At 47.0% G+C, this 14755-nt stretch overlaps 1 protein-coding gene across 1 annotated transcript in view; it reads right to left on the bottom strand.

Annotated features, from left to right (window-relative positions):
- LOC142574644 (uncharacterized) overlaps positions 1 to 4141 on the bottom strand; it is a 69384-nt gene extending 65243 nt beyond the window's left edge. The window contains exon 1 of the mRNA XM_075683683.1: positions 3857 to 4141. Coding sequence (XP_075539798.1) covers positions 3857 to 4141 — 285 coding nt within the window. The remainder of the gene's footprint in view (positions 1 to 3856) is intronic.
- Between the last annotated feature and the right edge of the window lie 10614 nt (positions 4142 to 14755).

Below are 14755 nucleotides of genomic sequence, written 5' to 3'. Positions count from 1 at the left end.
CAAGAGCGAGCTTTCGTAAACAGACATGTAGAATATAGGAGCTACAGTGACTGGTTACTTGTTTACTAAAGCTGGTGACGACTACCAGTGAATTTCTCTAAGGTAAGCAGCACAAAAAGTAAGAATACCGTTAGCATAGTCGGTAAAAAAAGCACTCTGATGTATGAATTCATGATTAGGTCCACGTTATTTACGAGACCGCTTTTCTTACGTGTAATTGGATGAAAATAAAAAAGAAAGTCGGATTTTGTGTGATAATGTCAAAATATATAGTGATTAGGCCTGCCATAGTTCGGGACTCCGGATTGTTTTTACCACCTGCTGCTCTTTACTGCGCACCTAATGCACGTTACGTGATGTTATGTGCATTCTTCACCCTTACGCGGAATGCGGTCGCCGCGGCCAGATTGAAATCGTAACCTCGACATCCACAGCGCAACGCCATGGCCATGAGGCTACCGCTGGGATTGCATCACTAGATACGCCATCAGCCAGGCATATCGGTTATTTATGAAATGTCTACAGGAACGACCCTGCACGCCACAGGCATTCCAAGAAAGTGAAATTCTTGACTATCGTTGTACAGCGTTATTGGCATGGAATTGTTTTGGTAAAACAAATGACTCCTGTGTTTATCAAACGTAAACTTTAGGCAGATATCTGCCGTGCTGGGGACAACTGAATTAAAGAGAAGGAAAGCTCCAACAAAACTTTATTTTAAACTCGCCGGCGTTACGAAGCCCGACCGGCTCCTTCTTAAGGGGTGATATCGCGTTAGGCGTAGCAGTGGTTAAACGCGCTTCTGGCGCTTTGGCAGACACGCAGACACTTGTCATAGACTTTGAAAGTAAATGGTGGCAAGTGTTCGTAACAAATGATTGATGCCATCTGGCGTCTTCAGTGTGTGCCAGAGCATAGTACTCTAGCTTTTTGATCGACGCATTAGCCTCGACGGCGTTGTCGTCTTGGAGAGACAAAAACCTGCGGCGGCGTCTCCTTTTGGAATCCCAGAACATCCAGAAGACGCCTGTCAAGACCATTTATACCGTTTACGATCAAGGTGTATAAAAAGTGTCTGCACACTTGTCACCGTCTGTCACCGTCTGCGCACCGTCTGAAAGGCGATGCATGGATTGCGATAGCAAATTAGTAGACAGCTATACGAAGTAAGGATAGTAGTTTGATCAGCCGTATATGCATGTAAACATTCGACTGCTAACTAAATGAACAGGCGTGGTGTCACGTGCGTACAAGCAAACATGAACACATCTCACTCGATGACCATGGAAATTCGTTGTCAGAACACTGTAGTGAGCAAGCGCGGCAGCACCAGCAGGCGAAGTGACCTTCGTGCTGCGTGTCGCTTCAGCACGAACTAAGTAATCGTCAAGGACATAGCGCACACAAAGCCTTGAGCCCTCAGCCACCCACACTCTTAAAAAAATTACACCCTTTGGCGCTGATCTTGTTCCACAACGATAATCGTCATCTTTCTTGCCCACGTTTCCTTTCTCTAAGCTGCGAGCCCGGTACTACGCAGTCACGAACTGCTTGCGCGTTATCAGTGTGACACAGTATTCTCGACAGGAAAGAAGGGAGCGCCGAGTTTTCGAGGAAAGAAATTCAAGTAAGGCAGATTAAGAATATTCTTGTGGGACAAATATACACCCCAAAGGGTGCAACCGTTTTAAGAGTGTAGATGGTATTTATCACAGTTCACTTTCAAGATAGAGCCCGCATGTCCGCACCATACGCAACTGCCGCTGGAGGAGAACCTGGCCCCCCTCCCTCCCCTCCCCCGGGCGCCTAGCCTGCGATGGAAGACGGCACGCTTCCTTCCCGCTTTCATCCCTTGCGAGCACTATATTGAACCGCTATCATCGGGTCAACCTCGCACGCTTTCATTCGCACGCACAGCATACGGTGCGAGTCGACGATTTTATTGGCCTTGGACTATATGCGGAGCATCACGGCGATGCTGACGGTATAAATGCATCAGTAGTGCCCACATAGTTGCTATCATAATACAACGCATAAAAGCACTGCTACGACTCTTGCTATCTCACCCCTGAGGAAAGAGCCGGCCGTTCTCCGAAGCGTCCGGTTCTTAAAGTAAAATTTGGGGGAACTTTTCTTTCTCTTTAATTGACTTGTATGTATACATTAATATAGCGTTGTGACTCATCCTGTTGCTGGTCGGCATATATTTTTGAGTTCATCAATATTAATTATTAGAAGGCCATATTAGCAAGTTGTCGATGTGATTCACAAAAAGCTGGCGGAATGAAGACTGGCATTGATAACAAGAACTCTTTATAGAAGATGACAAACCAGACAAGTAATATTTTGCAAGAAAACTCACCTAAACTCGATGCTTTTTTATTAAACATTATGTCCACGTTGGTATTGTAGTTATTTATTAACAACCCTGCGAATCCACTAGAAAAGTTCAGCAAATTGGTTGCACGTGCATTGCACTTATGGTGTAGCTAAGCGAACGACGTGTGTTTTGTCAGTGCAATCAAATATATGGCAAAGCCACCACTAACGCTACTGTAAGATGCGTACGCATAACATCTGCACACACAGGCGGAACCCAAATACGTAAAACGGGTCACAATAGCATTCAACGCTAGTGTGAATCTATTAGGTACACTGCGACGCTTCGCTTCTCGACGATTATCTGACCAGCGAGCGGAGAAGGTTACAAAGTCTGAAAGTTCTGGACACCATCAAGTCAGTCATGCCTATTAGGCAAAGTACGTGGAGGGCGACGATTTGGCCGCGGAAAGTTTGACTCGTGGCATTTCGCTGTAAAATCCCATCGGCTACACTATTAGTATGGCAGTCAAACAAGTAGCCTCTCAAAGTTGACACACTAGATTTGTTGCCTAAATATAAAGGAAAAGAGAAGCGGACGAAAGGTGCACACTGCACATTTTTGTTTCAGTGATCGTGCCGGGGCAATACTTGACTCGCTTATCATACTCCGTACTCGAGCTTCAGACAGACTTCAAGAAAGGTAGGTCGGGTGAGCCAGGCAGGGGCTTCAGCTTCGGCAGATTATATTTACGTACTGGATAAGAATGTGGCGTTGCCTCTAAAGCAAACACATTAAGGAAGAAATTCCCGAACAATGAACATGGGTCGATATCTTGCTAAGCAATATATATATATATATATATATATATATATATATATATATATATATATATATATATATGTACCCTTCCCTTATACCGGTCCCTCAGTCCACGGCAGCAAGCCGAAGTCCTTGCCAGCCGCGCCCAAGAGAGCCCAGCCGGACCTCGAACCACCGCTCACGCTCACGAGTCACTTTGTACTCCTCTTCTTCGACTGCTGGGTCCGATGCCGGTGTTCCCATACTGCCCCTCCCTCTGCGAAGGTGGTGATGGCACTGGCCCACAGCGGCACCCCCGGCGGTGGGCAAACCTTGCAGACTTCTGCAGCGAACGAGAATCGGCAGAGCAGGTAACGTGCGAGTCACCAAGGTCTTCCAGGAACACGAAGGCCGTAAACCTGGCTGGCTTTCCGGACGTACGCTTTGCGATGATGCGACAGACCAGATGGCGGAGCCTCAGAGTTGTCGAGGTCTTGCAGGGACCAGAACGCCTTAAACCATTCCCGGCGCCACACCTGGTCCCGTCTTCCTCCTCGACCTCGTTCTTACGAGTGCACGCAGCAGATCGCGGGAAGTGGCAGCCGCCCGCTCAATTCTATTCCACCGCACAGAGACCACACGACACCGCACCACGCAGTTTACAGGAGAGGAAGATCGCAGATGATGAATGTCGTCGTTCGGACGGTTCCCCTTCCACTACCACGAGCAACTGACCTCGAGACCCATGAGGTTCTCGTGGTAACCATCGTTGAACTCCTCTTCGTAATTGTCATCATCGTCGTGTTCGCTGCCGCCATCCGGCACCGAGGAACCACCGCGAGAGTCCGAGACATCGACCTTCTTGGGTTCGGACGAGAACGACGCGCTGCTCTTGTTCTCGGCTTCACTTCCCGACGAGCGGCTCTTCCGAGCCGTTTTCTTCAAAAGCTTGCCTTTGAGTGCCTTGGCAGTTTCAGTTGTCGTCGCTGAACGCGGCCTCGCCGTTCGGTTTGGATTCATGCATGGTCGCAGTGCTTCGACAACTTCTCACGTTGATGTAGTACTGCATCCCGTTAATGCAGTAACTACGCCAACAGGTCCCTTTTCCGACGGTGGTGCCGGGAGCCTCAGCAGCACGTCGGAGACTCCTCCGCCGCCGTGTCCCATGCCAGACCCGATGACGGTGACAGAGGAGGAGCCGGTGGAAACGCTGTTCAGTGTATGTCAGAGCTGCAGCTCGCAGCGCGAAGATAATCATGCACCCGTTGGAAATGCATGTGAAAACTTCGTCCAAACGCTCAAAGTGCTGACTAAACGTTGTAGAAAAAATAACGATGTCATCTAAATAGCACAGACAGGTATTCCACTTAAGGCCACGTAAAACTATGTCGATCATGCGTTTAAATGTTGCAGGAGCATTACATAAAACGAAGGGCATGACGTTGAACTCGTGAAGTCCGTTTGGTGTTGCAATGGCTGTCTTGTCCTTGTCCGCTTCGTTCATGAGGATTTGCCAGTACTCGGATGGGAGATCTAGCCTAGAGAAATATTCTGCACCCTGGAGGGAGTCAATGACATCATCGATTCTTGGCATCGGTTAGACGTCTTTGAGCGTGATCTTATTAGGGGCTCGATAATCGACGCAAGATCGTACAGAGCCGTCTTTCTTGCGAACCAACAGAACAGGAGACGACCAAGAACTGGACGATGGTCGACATATGTCTCTTTTGAGCATGCCATCAACGTTATCTGCAATGATTTTCCGTTCTGCGGAAGACACGCGACAAGGGCGGTGGCGTACAATCGAGCAGCCTTCGGTTTCGATGCGATATACTTCGACGGAAGTGCGCCTCAGACGCTTGGAGTGAACGTCAAATAAGACACTGTGTGTGTGCAGGAGTGCCAGAAGGTCTTTCTGCGCAGCAGTCAGATCTGCATTTATCCCGGCCGTTAAAGCAGTGGCAGCAGTATGATCATGAGTTGTGGTACACAAAGGGGGTGATTTGGTGTGAAGCGGTACCAGCGAAAGAGGTTCGGTGTCAGTAAAGCAAGTCACAGTAGTGCCCTGGGAGAGCAGAACTGGCGCAGAAGTACGGTTACGAACAGCCACGAACGCTCCACCGTCCTGAAATCGCACCAGGCTAGGAGTAAGGCTAATCCCACCAGAAATGAAGCGACCGCTCGGTGGAAGGAGCACATCACCATTAACAATTGTGTCGGAAATCAGTATGAGAATATGCTCATGGCTCGCGAGAATGAAACAGTTGGTAGACGTGGTGGAACGTAGGTTGTGAGCACCGAGAGCAGAGGAAGATTCAGTGTCCGTCAGATGAATAGTTCGCTGTCGGCAAGAGATGAAAGCTGAGACGGAAGACAGGAAGTCCCGTCCCACAGTCATCGGTAGAAGACAACACGACATACTGAAGGTGGTGAAGAATGCCATCAATTAATATACGCACAGTGCAAACACCGGAGGGCTGAACAAGAACTCCATAGCACAACGAAGGGGACGGCCATTATACGGTGCCATCACTTTTCGCAATTGAGAACACAAGTCAGCACTTATAACGGAAAGCGATGCGCCTGCGTCAACCAAGGCTTCGGACGGACACCTTCAACAAACACCATAGGTACATTTGACGGGCGCTCCGGAGGAGTGTCACGATATCCAAAGAATGCAGCTTTCCCTCCTGAAGCTGCACCATTTAGTATTCCGTGCGGTGATCGGAGGATGATGTAGCCGGTCGAAGAGGGAAAGAGGAGCGCCGCATTGGTGATGGAGAGCGACGACGCGGTAACGCAATGAACCGGCAGCGTAGCAGTGCTGTGGAGATGGGGAACGTCGTGGATAACAATCGTGGTAAGAACGCCGACGTTGTGGTACGGGGCCAGAGAACTCATCCCTTTCAAACCCGTCATAGCCATGCCTTTCATCTTGTTGACGGCGTCGGCAAAACCTTGAAATGTGGCCACGGATGCCGCATTAGTAGCGAGCTCGTCGAGGTGAACTCCATGCGTTGTAAGACGGAGCAGGTGGTGGTCTTGTAGGAATAGGATTCGGAGAAATGTGTGGTGCTGGTGCCTGTTGTGGTGGCTGCTGGGAGGGCGTCACTATAGAGGCAACCTGAGCTTAAGTTGGTGTAGGCATAGGGTGCGGGCTCGGGACTTGCGGGCAGGTCAAAGCAGCTATCTTTTCCCTCATGATAGGGCGAAGGCCGCCACCAGGAGGCGTCATATGGACCTCAGGAGGGGTTGACGAAGCGTGGGCGTGCTGTTCCTCACGGATGATGGAGCGAATCAAGGTAAGCAGCTCGCTGTCGTTGGACGGTTTGAAATCAGATGTGTAAAGGTGTAAGTGAGAGCATATGAAGCTCATCGAGACGCTGACACGTACTGATGATGTCTGCGACGGTAGTGGGGTTCAGCACTACAAGAGGATTGAATGCCACAGTCCCAATACCCTTGAGCAGGTGGCGTACGCGGCCACTCTCTGCCATCGAGGTGTTCAGGCGGCGGCAGAGGGCGAGGACGTCCTGTATGTATGAAGTGTACGACACGCCCGAGTGATGAACACACTCAGCAATCTTCTTGGCGATATCGGAGCAGACAGAGGAGTTCGCAGAAATCTGGCGTAGGTGGTGTTAAAAGGTGCTACAGTTGACGAAATTGAGCTCATGATTGCAAAACCAAGTTTTCGCGACGCCGGTTAGGTAGAAGGCAACGTGTGCAAGTTTTGCAGATTTGTTCCAGTGCTTAAAGTCACTCACGCGCTCATATAGCTCTAACCAGTCTTAAACGTCGTAACGTAGGAGTCCAGCAAAAAGCGGTGGATCCTTCTGAGGGATGATGACCGTCCACGCAGGAGCAGGCAAGGTGGATGTCATGGTATTGGTTTGCTGGTCTTGGGACATGGTCAAGTGTAGTTGGTAGAGGCGGCGACCCGAGCAGATCTCCATGGATGTAGTGTAGGTGAAGCTGGCGAGAGACCGGGAGCGAGAGGACGAAAAAACCGGACAGCACACTCCTCCAGCACTTGACACAAGGTTTAGGCAGCCAGTCTCTTCATTATTCTCCCGAGTGATAGCCCCGCCACTAGGCCCCAAAACGGTGATTGAGTATGTACAGGTGAGAATATTGGGCGTACGAATAATGCTCACAGCATACATGCATATATATATATAATGTGTGTGTGTGTGTGTGAGTGTGTGTGTGTGTGTGTGTGTGTGTGTGTGTGTGTGTGTGTGTGTGTGTGTGTGTGTGTGTGTGTGTGTGTAACGTGAGAGACTGCCGGAATCCGATAGTTAACAGGCACTTGTGGGTTGAGGACCCACATACGAAAAAAAAAGAACGATGCTTTATTTCCTACGATTCGGACACATGAAATGGTAGGGTCTTGTGCTTAAATGCGTACATGACATAAGGGGCCCCCTTACTCGCATATCCACTACCAAGACACATTGCTACTCTAAGGAGCTTGCACTCGCGATAAAGCAACAGTACACGTGAAAAAAAAAATTGCGTGACGGAATCGCTGTAACACGTTCGCAGGGCAACACGATGTACAGAAAAAAAGAAGGTTTACAGAAAAGATGGCATGTGGTTAAAAATATAAGGAAAGGAAAGCGAAAAATATTCACGACGAGATGGTCGTAACAAATTCTTATGGCAGCACTATATGCAATGAAAACAAGGCTTGCAGAAAAGAGGAGATGTGGTTGGGAAAAAAAGGAAGAAACAACCATGAAAAAAGACAAATTATTCCTGTTAGGTGACTGCACCTGTCATGAATCATCGGTACAGATTTGAAACGGGGTAAAAATACGGCATGGTTGTAACAGCAGGTGCCTACAGCAAGAAATGCCGCAAAGGCAGGGTTTACGAAAGAGCATTGCAAAAAAAGGTGTTTACACCAGTTTTCACAAGGATCTGACAAAACTAATTCATGAATATCACTAACCCTAGTGAGTGAGTGAAGAAACTTTATTGCAGGCACGGAGAGGACGCGAACTCGTCGCGCGCCCGGCTAGTCCCACGTCACTGACCCTAGGTTAAATACAATGAAATGACACATCAGCTAGCTGAAATTTGTTTGGGGTGAATCACGCGCGTGTGTGTCGGGTGTGTGAGCAGCTATTTTGGCGACGTGGCATAAACGATGCGATGAAAAATGAGCTCTTTATTCTGAAGGCAACCGGTGTGCCATTCTCTATTGTGACGGTGAAGAAAAAATGTTTTTCCCTTTTTCCAAACATGAATGAGTGGCATCGCCTGGTGGGAGAATCCGAACTACACGCAAGATGGCGGCCATATTACCTTCACCTTAATTCCAGAAGCTACGGCACCAAATTTATGGATTGGAAATTATTAACGAACCTCCCTTTTGCGGTAAGATTTGAAACCAGACTCAAGCATGGCGGGGGTTAACTTGTAAACAGGATAGCGGGGGATAGTGGCAGGTTTGGATATAGGAAGATTAGAAGGCTCACGGCATGTGATCTAGGACTGTTAAAACTCAATCTAAAGACTGTTTCCATTTGTCCAGCGTACCGTAGCTTGCACACTAAGCTTTCTAGCATACAGATAACACTGGTCGTGTCACAGTTGAAGTTGCTTTATATCTTAAAGCTAAAATTTGACGCGGTGATCATGACACTTGGCGAAGTCGTCATGGGAGCGCAAACCTTGCACCGTGACTTGTTGAGGGATTACATACTATGTGAATAGGTCTTCTTTTAGAATACATCAGTGTGTCCCGTAAATATTTTGAATGTCGGTGAAGTGAATGTGCCGGCTCCGGAAACGCGTCTCTGAGGCGATTACTCTATATGAGTGTCTTACGACATCTTTTTTAAGCCTGACATTAACGTTTAGAATCGGCGCATTGTGTGTTAAAACTAATGTAATATGCCTTCGTTGCTCAACCCGCTTATCCACTCTGACTAGCGTACTGCTGCCTACTGGATCGGCTGGCTTAATCGCGTCATTTACAATTAGGAACAGGTACTCTGCATTATCAGGGTATCGCGAAGTCTATTGCAGTAGTTTATAAAACCTGAATGTTTTGAACAACTGCTGTTGTGAACAAGTACAAACGACGTGCTTGAATACAGGGCCTACTGGTTTTGCAGTGCTTAACATGGTTTCTTAACATAACACCGTCGCAAGCAACCACATGGCGGTGGGTGCTTGCGACGGTGGTTGAAGACCTGCTCCACAACCGAGGCAGGATGTACCGTGTTCCTGCACAGGAGGGACCCGGCATGTCGAAGAACGGCGAGGAAACATTTAAGGCTGGAGCGCCTTAGGGAAGGTTCGTTGGAGACGGAGACGTCTACACCGCATTTAGATCCGTTCACTCCGTGGTTCTCAACGGCCCCATTGTAATGAAGAAAACAGAGACAGCAGCCGTTGCTGTTGTTGTCCTGAGTGGCCGTGGCGCATACCCACAGTGGCGCAGCCGTTCCTTGCGCAGGCCTTTCTATTGTCGTCATCCTCGCCCTCTCCTCGCGCTCGCTTGGCGAGCGCCCTAGGACAAGTGCGCTTCGTCTTCGCAATATATATATATATATATATATATATATATATATATATATATATATATATATATTGCATATGTACATACACATTTAATTTTTTTTCACAACAGGTTTCATATAACGTCTGCCTTCTGCTTTTCTTTTCTAGCATCTCATTTTTTTCTGAGACCTCGTCAATCCGGCCCCGGCGTTGTAGCGCAAACATTCAACACAGGTGTTGGAATTAATGGGAAGCGGAGCTTTGCTTATTGCTCATGCCTATTGGATGTAATGAGAAAACTGGTTTGGTTTCGTTTCTATTAAAGACTTTCATGTAGGCATCGTTGGGGGACATGTTGATTCTGGAGCATTCACCATAAACGAGCACACACACACAACTTCAAACGCCTTGAGTGTTTTCTTTTATATATTATATTGCATGGTCACTGTTCGCTTTTCTTTACCGACAAGTTTTTGTCTAGCCCTCGATTTCACCCCCTGGCAGATACTCAGTGGCTACATCAAAGGAAATCAAGTAAAAAGTAGAATATTGTATCCGTAATTGCCACAACAATAACACATCGGTGTAGCTTAGAAAAGCGGTTGATCCGACAATATATACAGAGGCTTTGTCTAGGAAGTTCTTTCTCTGACGCACAGCACTGCAGGAATGTTTGGTCAGGATACAACGCTTATAAAAACCAATTTGCTTGTACTTTCAATGGGCACTTCGAAGAAATTATTGACGCCCGCCATATCAAGTTGGCAGTAAATAGCCAGATATTGGCAAACTCCAACGGGAAGGAAGAACCAAAGAAGTTATCACTATAAAAGAAATCGGCAACAAACGGGATACCTCTGAGACAGCTCCATCTCAACAAGAAAGCAATGGCGCCTAGTAAACGCTCAAAATATTGACGTAAACGTCACTCTCTAAACTACCAACTTGAAGGCTTGTGCTTCAGCTGATATAACGAAACATGAAATGACAGAATGGCAGGCGAAATGGTATCGTTGTGATGAACAACTTTATTTTTCCATCAAGGAAACGCTTCGAACTTGCTTCTTTTTCAAATACGTTACCGTTGAACAGTTTCTGCAAAAAAGAAAAAGAAGTAATGATATTGTCAGTCCAGAGTAATAACAACAATCACACCATCATAAAAAGCCTTTAGCGCCCTATGCTGCATATTTTCTTTGGTGAAACGAACACAATGTAGCTATGCCTAAACATAAGAACAAGTAAATCCCTTCTTTCAGCAGAGCCGATCCAGCTTTTTAGTCTTTAAAAGAGGCTGTCATTACTAACGCAATGAAATTGGTAAAACGTTTTACACTAATCTACCGGCTGTGTAAGCGAAACGCATACTCACACTTCTTCTTGCGGAGAAGGGCACCGTAGTGGAAGGGAGAGCCAAGGCCGTAGCCGTAGTTGAGGCCGTATCCGAGGAGACCGTGACCGTAACCGTAGTGGCCAGCACCGTAGCCGAGAGTACCAACACCGTAGTTGTACACTGGGGCGGCGTGGTAGCCGGCAACAACTGGAGCTGCATGGGCAACAGTGGCTACAGCTGGGGCGTGGTGGATGGCAGTGACAGCTGGGGCAGCGGCGTAGGTAGCCACGGCTGGAGCAGCAGCGTAAGCGGCGACTGGAGCGTGAGCCACGGTGGTGACAGCCGGGGCGGCGTGGTAGGCGGCAACCCTGGTCACGGCTGGAGCAGCGGCATAGGTGGCGACTGGGGCGTGGGCAACGGTAGTGACAGCTGGAGCAGCGTGCGCGACCGTGTGCAGAGCTGGAGCATAGCCGGCGTAGCCGAGACCGTAACCATATCCAAGACCACCATAGGCGTGGCCGAGACCATAGCCGTATCCATGACCGCCATATCCAAGACCAGCGTATCCCAGACCGGTGTAACCGAGAGCGTAGCCGGTATATCCAGCGAAAGCGCTGGTGGCAAGAGCCAAGAGGACGCAGGCACGGATCTGCGGTGTTGCGGGTATACATCTTATCAAGCTGCGCTCCCTTGTGAGCTTGTTCTTATGACTCTTGAGATACGTAAATGCAGCTTAAGCTTTTTTGGCGTTCTTCAGTGAGTGCTACAAGAAGATGTACTTATACCATATCCATTGATATTTCCTAATTATCCATTGAGAGACACTTTCATGAAGTGCTACTGCAGATAATATAGTGGTTATTGATCTATTGCTACTGAAGTTACTATTACCGTGAAAATTATCTAGATGACGTAATAGTTCTGCTAAAGTCCGCATGGTGGAGAGTAGTAATTGATAAAGGGAAACTGAGACATCTGCCCAATGGTAGCCCTTGCTGCAAAGGAAACCATAGTTCAAGTTTTTTGTCGACTACGCGGCTTTTCTATCGATGAACCCGTATGGATTTTTTTTTCTGGCAATTGCTACGATTGGGTGGACGTCTCATTTTCCCTTTATTAATTACTTCTCTACAGAGTGCGAGTTTCCGCAGAACTATTACGTCGAACTCACGTCTTTGCTTCGAGTTGTTTTTAAGTTCGGCTTCGCCCTACCATCTGGCAGCCGCCTTGTTATCTGAGATGGTAGAGTGGCTACTCCGGGAAGGTGGTGGTCCCAATTACGAGTCCCGGATAAGGACGAATTTTTCTTCAACTGCGAGGCTTTCTTCCCGAGAAACCCGTATTGTATTCCTTTGTAGAAATTGCCGCGATTGAGTGAATGTCTCATTTTCCCTTCATTATGTTATTCTGAATGAACCACAACAATTTCAGCTGGTGCGCATCAAAAGAGTTTGAAGCAATTTAAATATATATAAAATAGTTCTTCGAACATCCTGCAAGCTGCTGTACTGCACAATATAAGAAAACTTGCCTCTTTAACTTGTAGATAAGGTTTTGCGTCATAACTACGTACCAAATGATGTTGACAATCCAAAAAACAAATACCCATGTCGGCTGCTTGTGTAAAAGCGGTCATAAATTAGAATGTTCTGCATTACTAATACGGCATTTTAGCATCTTTTAATGACGCAATTATCGGAAGCTTTGCTTGCGTTTAGAGGAATAAGGAGGATAGGCTTGCTTACCATGGTGACTTTAGAGCTGCTGTTGAGCCAACTGCTGAATCTGTGCAGTTCGTATGCCCTTTTATACAAAAAGTCTTCCTTCACGGTCTCCTGCAAGGTGAAAATAACGAACAAAATTGACCAAAAAATAGATTCTAAAACCGTTTTGTTATTCCGCGCGGCTCCGTAAAGGAGCAAGACAGGAGTTACCAGTGACGGTGGGCATTGACCAAACCGTAATAAAGCACTGCGCCTTATCCTTGAGAGGACGCTAATGAGAGATCTCAAAAAAGATATGGGAAAAAAAAGAAATCCTGGTGAGCTGCTGAGCGCGGCGTAGCCCTGGAATGAGGTGTCACGTAGCATCGAATGCTGTAATGAGAGAGGAGAGTAAGGCGTCATTGTGGAGCACGTATTACGAGTTCTAATCGACGAGAACAGAATCGTGAACAGCCATTTGCACATGATGGAATCCAGTGTATGCGAAGCGGGTAAATCAATCCTCTACACCAAAGTTCAATGCGCAGCCTTGTCTGGATTCCTTATCCAATTACGTATGTAATGTCACACAATTTTTATGAAATTGCAGTGCACTCTTAACTGGATTGGTTATAACAGCCAATTATTCAAAATTGCGATCAATTATATGTAGCGTTCTGCTATTGTGCATAGGAATGGGGGAAGCGTGGGGGATGGTTGCAAGTAACTAATGTTTCGCGCGATATTCCTGGTCCTAAAATTGTGCTTGAACGCTTTCAAACGTCGAGATAGTCGACGCATTTTTTAAAGATGTCAAAAGTCCTTAATGAACGTCAATGATAGATAATGCTCTCGTACAAAAACAAATTGCATGGTGGTGCTATGGGTGGCACATCATGAAAGAGCTGTGCTGACACATGCGGGTGTGGTGGTTTTGCTAATCTTAACCATGTAACGTATGAAATGCACAAGCATTCTTATTCAGCAATCATGTCAGGTTTGCAAAGTAATTCACGCGTTCTCATGGCTGTCGATGCTCACCCGGCATTTTGGAGATATTTCGCAATGACTTTGCTTGGTGTGATGCGGTGCTAGTTTGGTAGAGTGCGTTATTAGTGCTACATTTTTACTTAGTCCTGGCAGTGCTACCGTTGCGCACGTCATGTAGACCAGTAATATCGAATCCGTCGTATATGAAGCGCTGTTATCGTGCTTTGCAATTATTACTTGGGCATAGTAAATCTAAGGCCTATCCTATGAAAGAATTTGTTGTACCCTTTAGAGAGTCCTCCCCGAACTCTCCTTAATTAAAATTAAATTAAATAACAGGGTTTTACGTGCCAAAGCCACTTTCTGATTATGAGGCACGCCGTAGTTGAGGTCTCCGGAAATTTCGACCACAAGGGGTTGTTTAACGTGCTCCTAAATCTAAGTACATGGCTGTTTTCGCATTTCGCCTCCATTGAAACACGACCGCGGTGGCCGGGATTCGATCCCGCGACCTCGTGCTCAGCAGCCCAACACCATAGCCACTGAGCAACCACGGCGGGTACTCCTTAATTAAAAGATAAATAATGTGCTGCTTAAGGCATACCGGGAATAATGTTTCATTGCACTTTGAACAGTTAAAACACATTGATTTACCTATGCTTTGTGTGGAAATGTGTTTATAAATTCAGTGCCTGTTACTGAAAATATTTCGCTGTGAGTCATAACGGAGATGCGTTAGATTGGCAGAACACATGTCACAGCGATTGACTTCTGCGTGTGAACACACATCTCAATTTGGGTGAGCCAATTAGCGAATCTTGTGTTACAAATCGAACTCTATGTGCTAATTTATTTGCGTTCAATTCGAGGATTCGCTATTGGAAGTCATTGATTCGCTGTTATTCGACTTCAATGGACAATAGCCTTCACTCGATCGACTAAGACAGGCCAATGTAAGTGGAATGGCGGTTGTGCAGCTGCTATGTTGCAAGAACGTTCGCCAAGGCAGCTAACTGCTTCTCCATAAATTCTAGTCGTTCAGAAAAATTACAATTTTCGCCTACTTACCGATTGCCTACCTCAATTTAGACA

This window comes from Dermacentor variabilis, chromosome 3 (assembly GCF_050947875.1).
Source record: "Dermacentor variabilis isolate Ectoservices chromosome 3, ASM5094787v1, whole genome shotgun sequence".
Taxonomy (NCBI): Eukaryota; Metazoa; Arthropoda; class Arachnida; order Ixodida; family Ixodidae; genus Dermacentor; species Dermacentor variabilis.
This window is presented reverse-complemented; position numbering and strand designations above follow the sequence as displayed.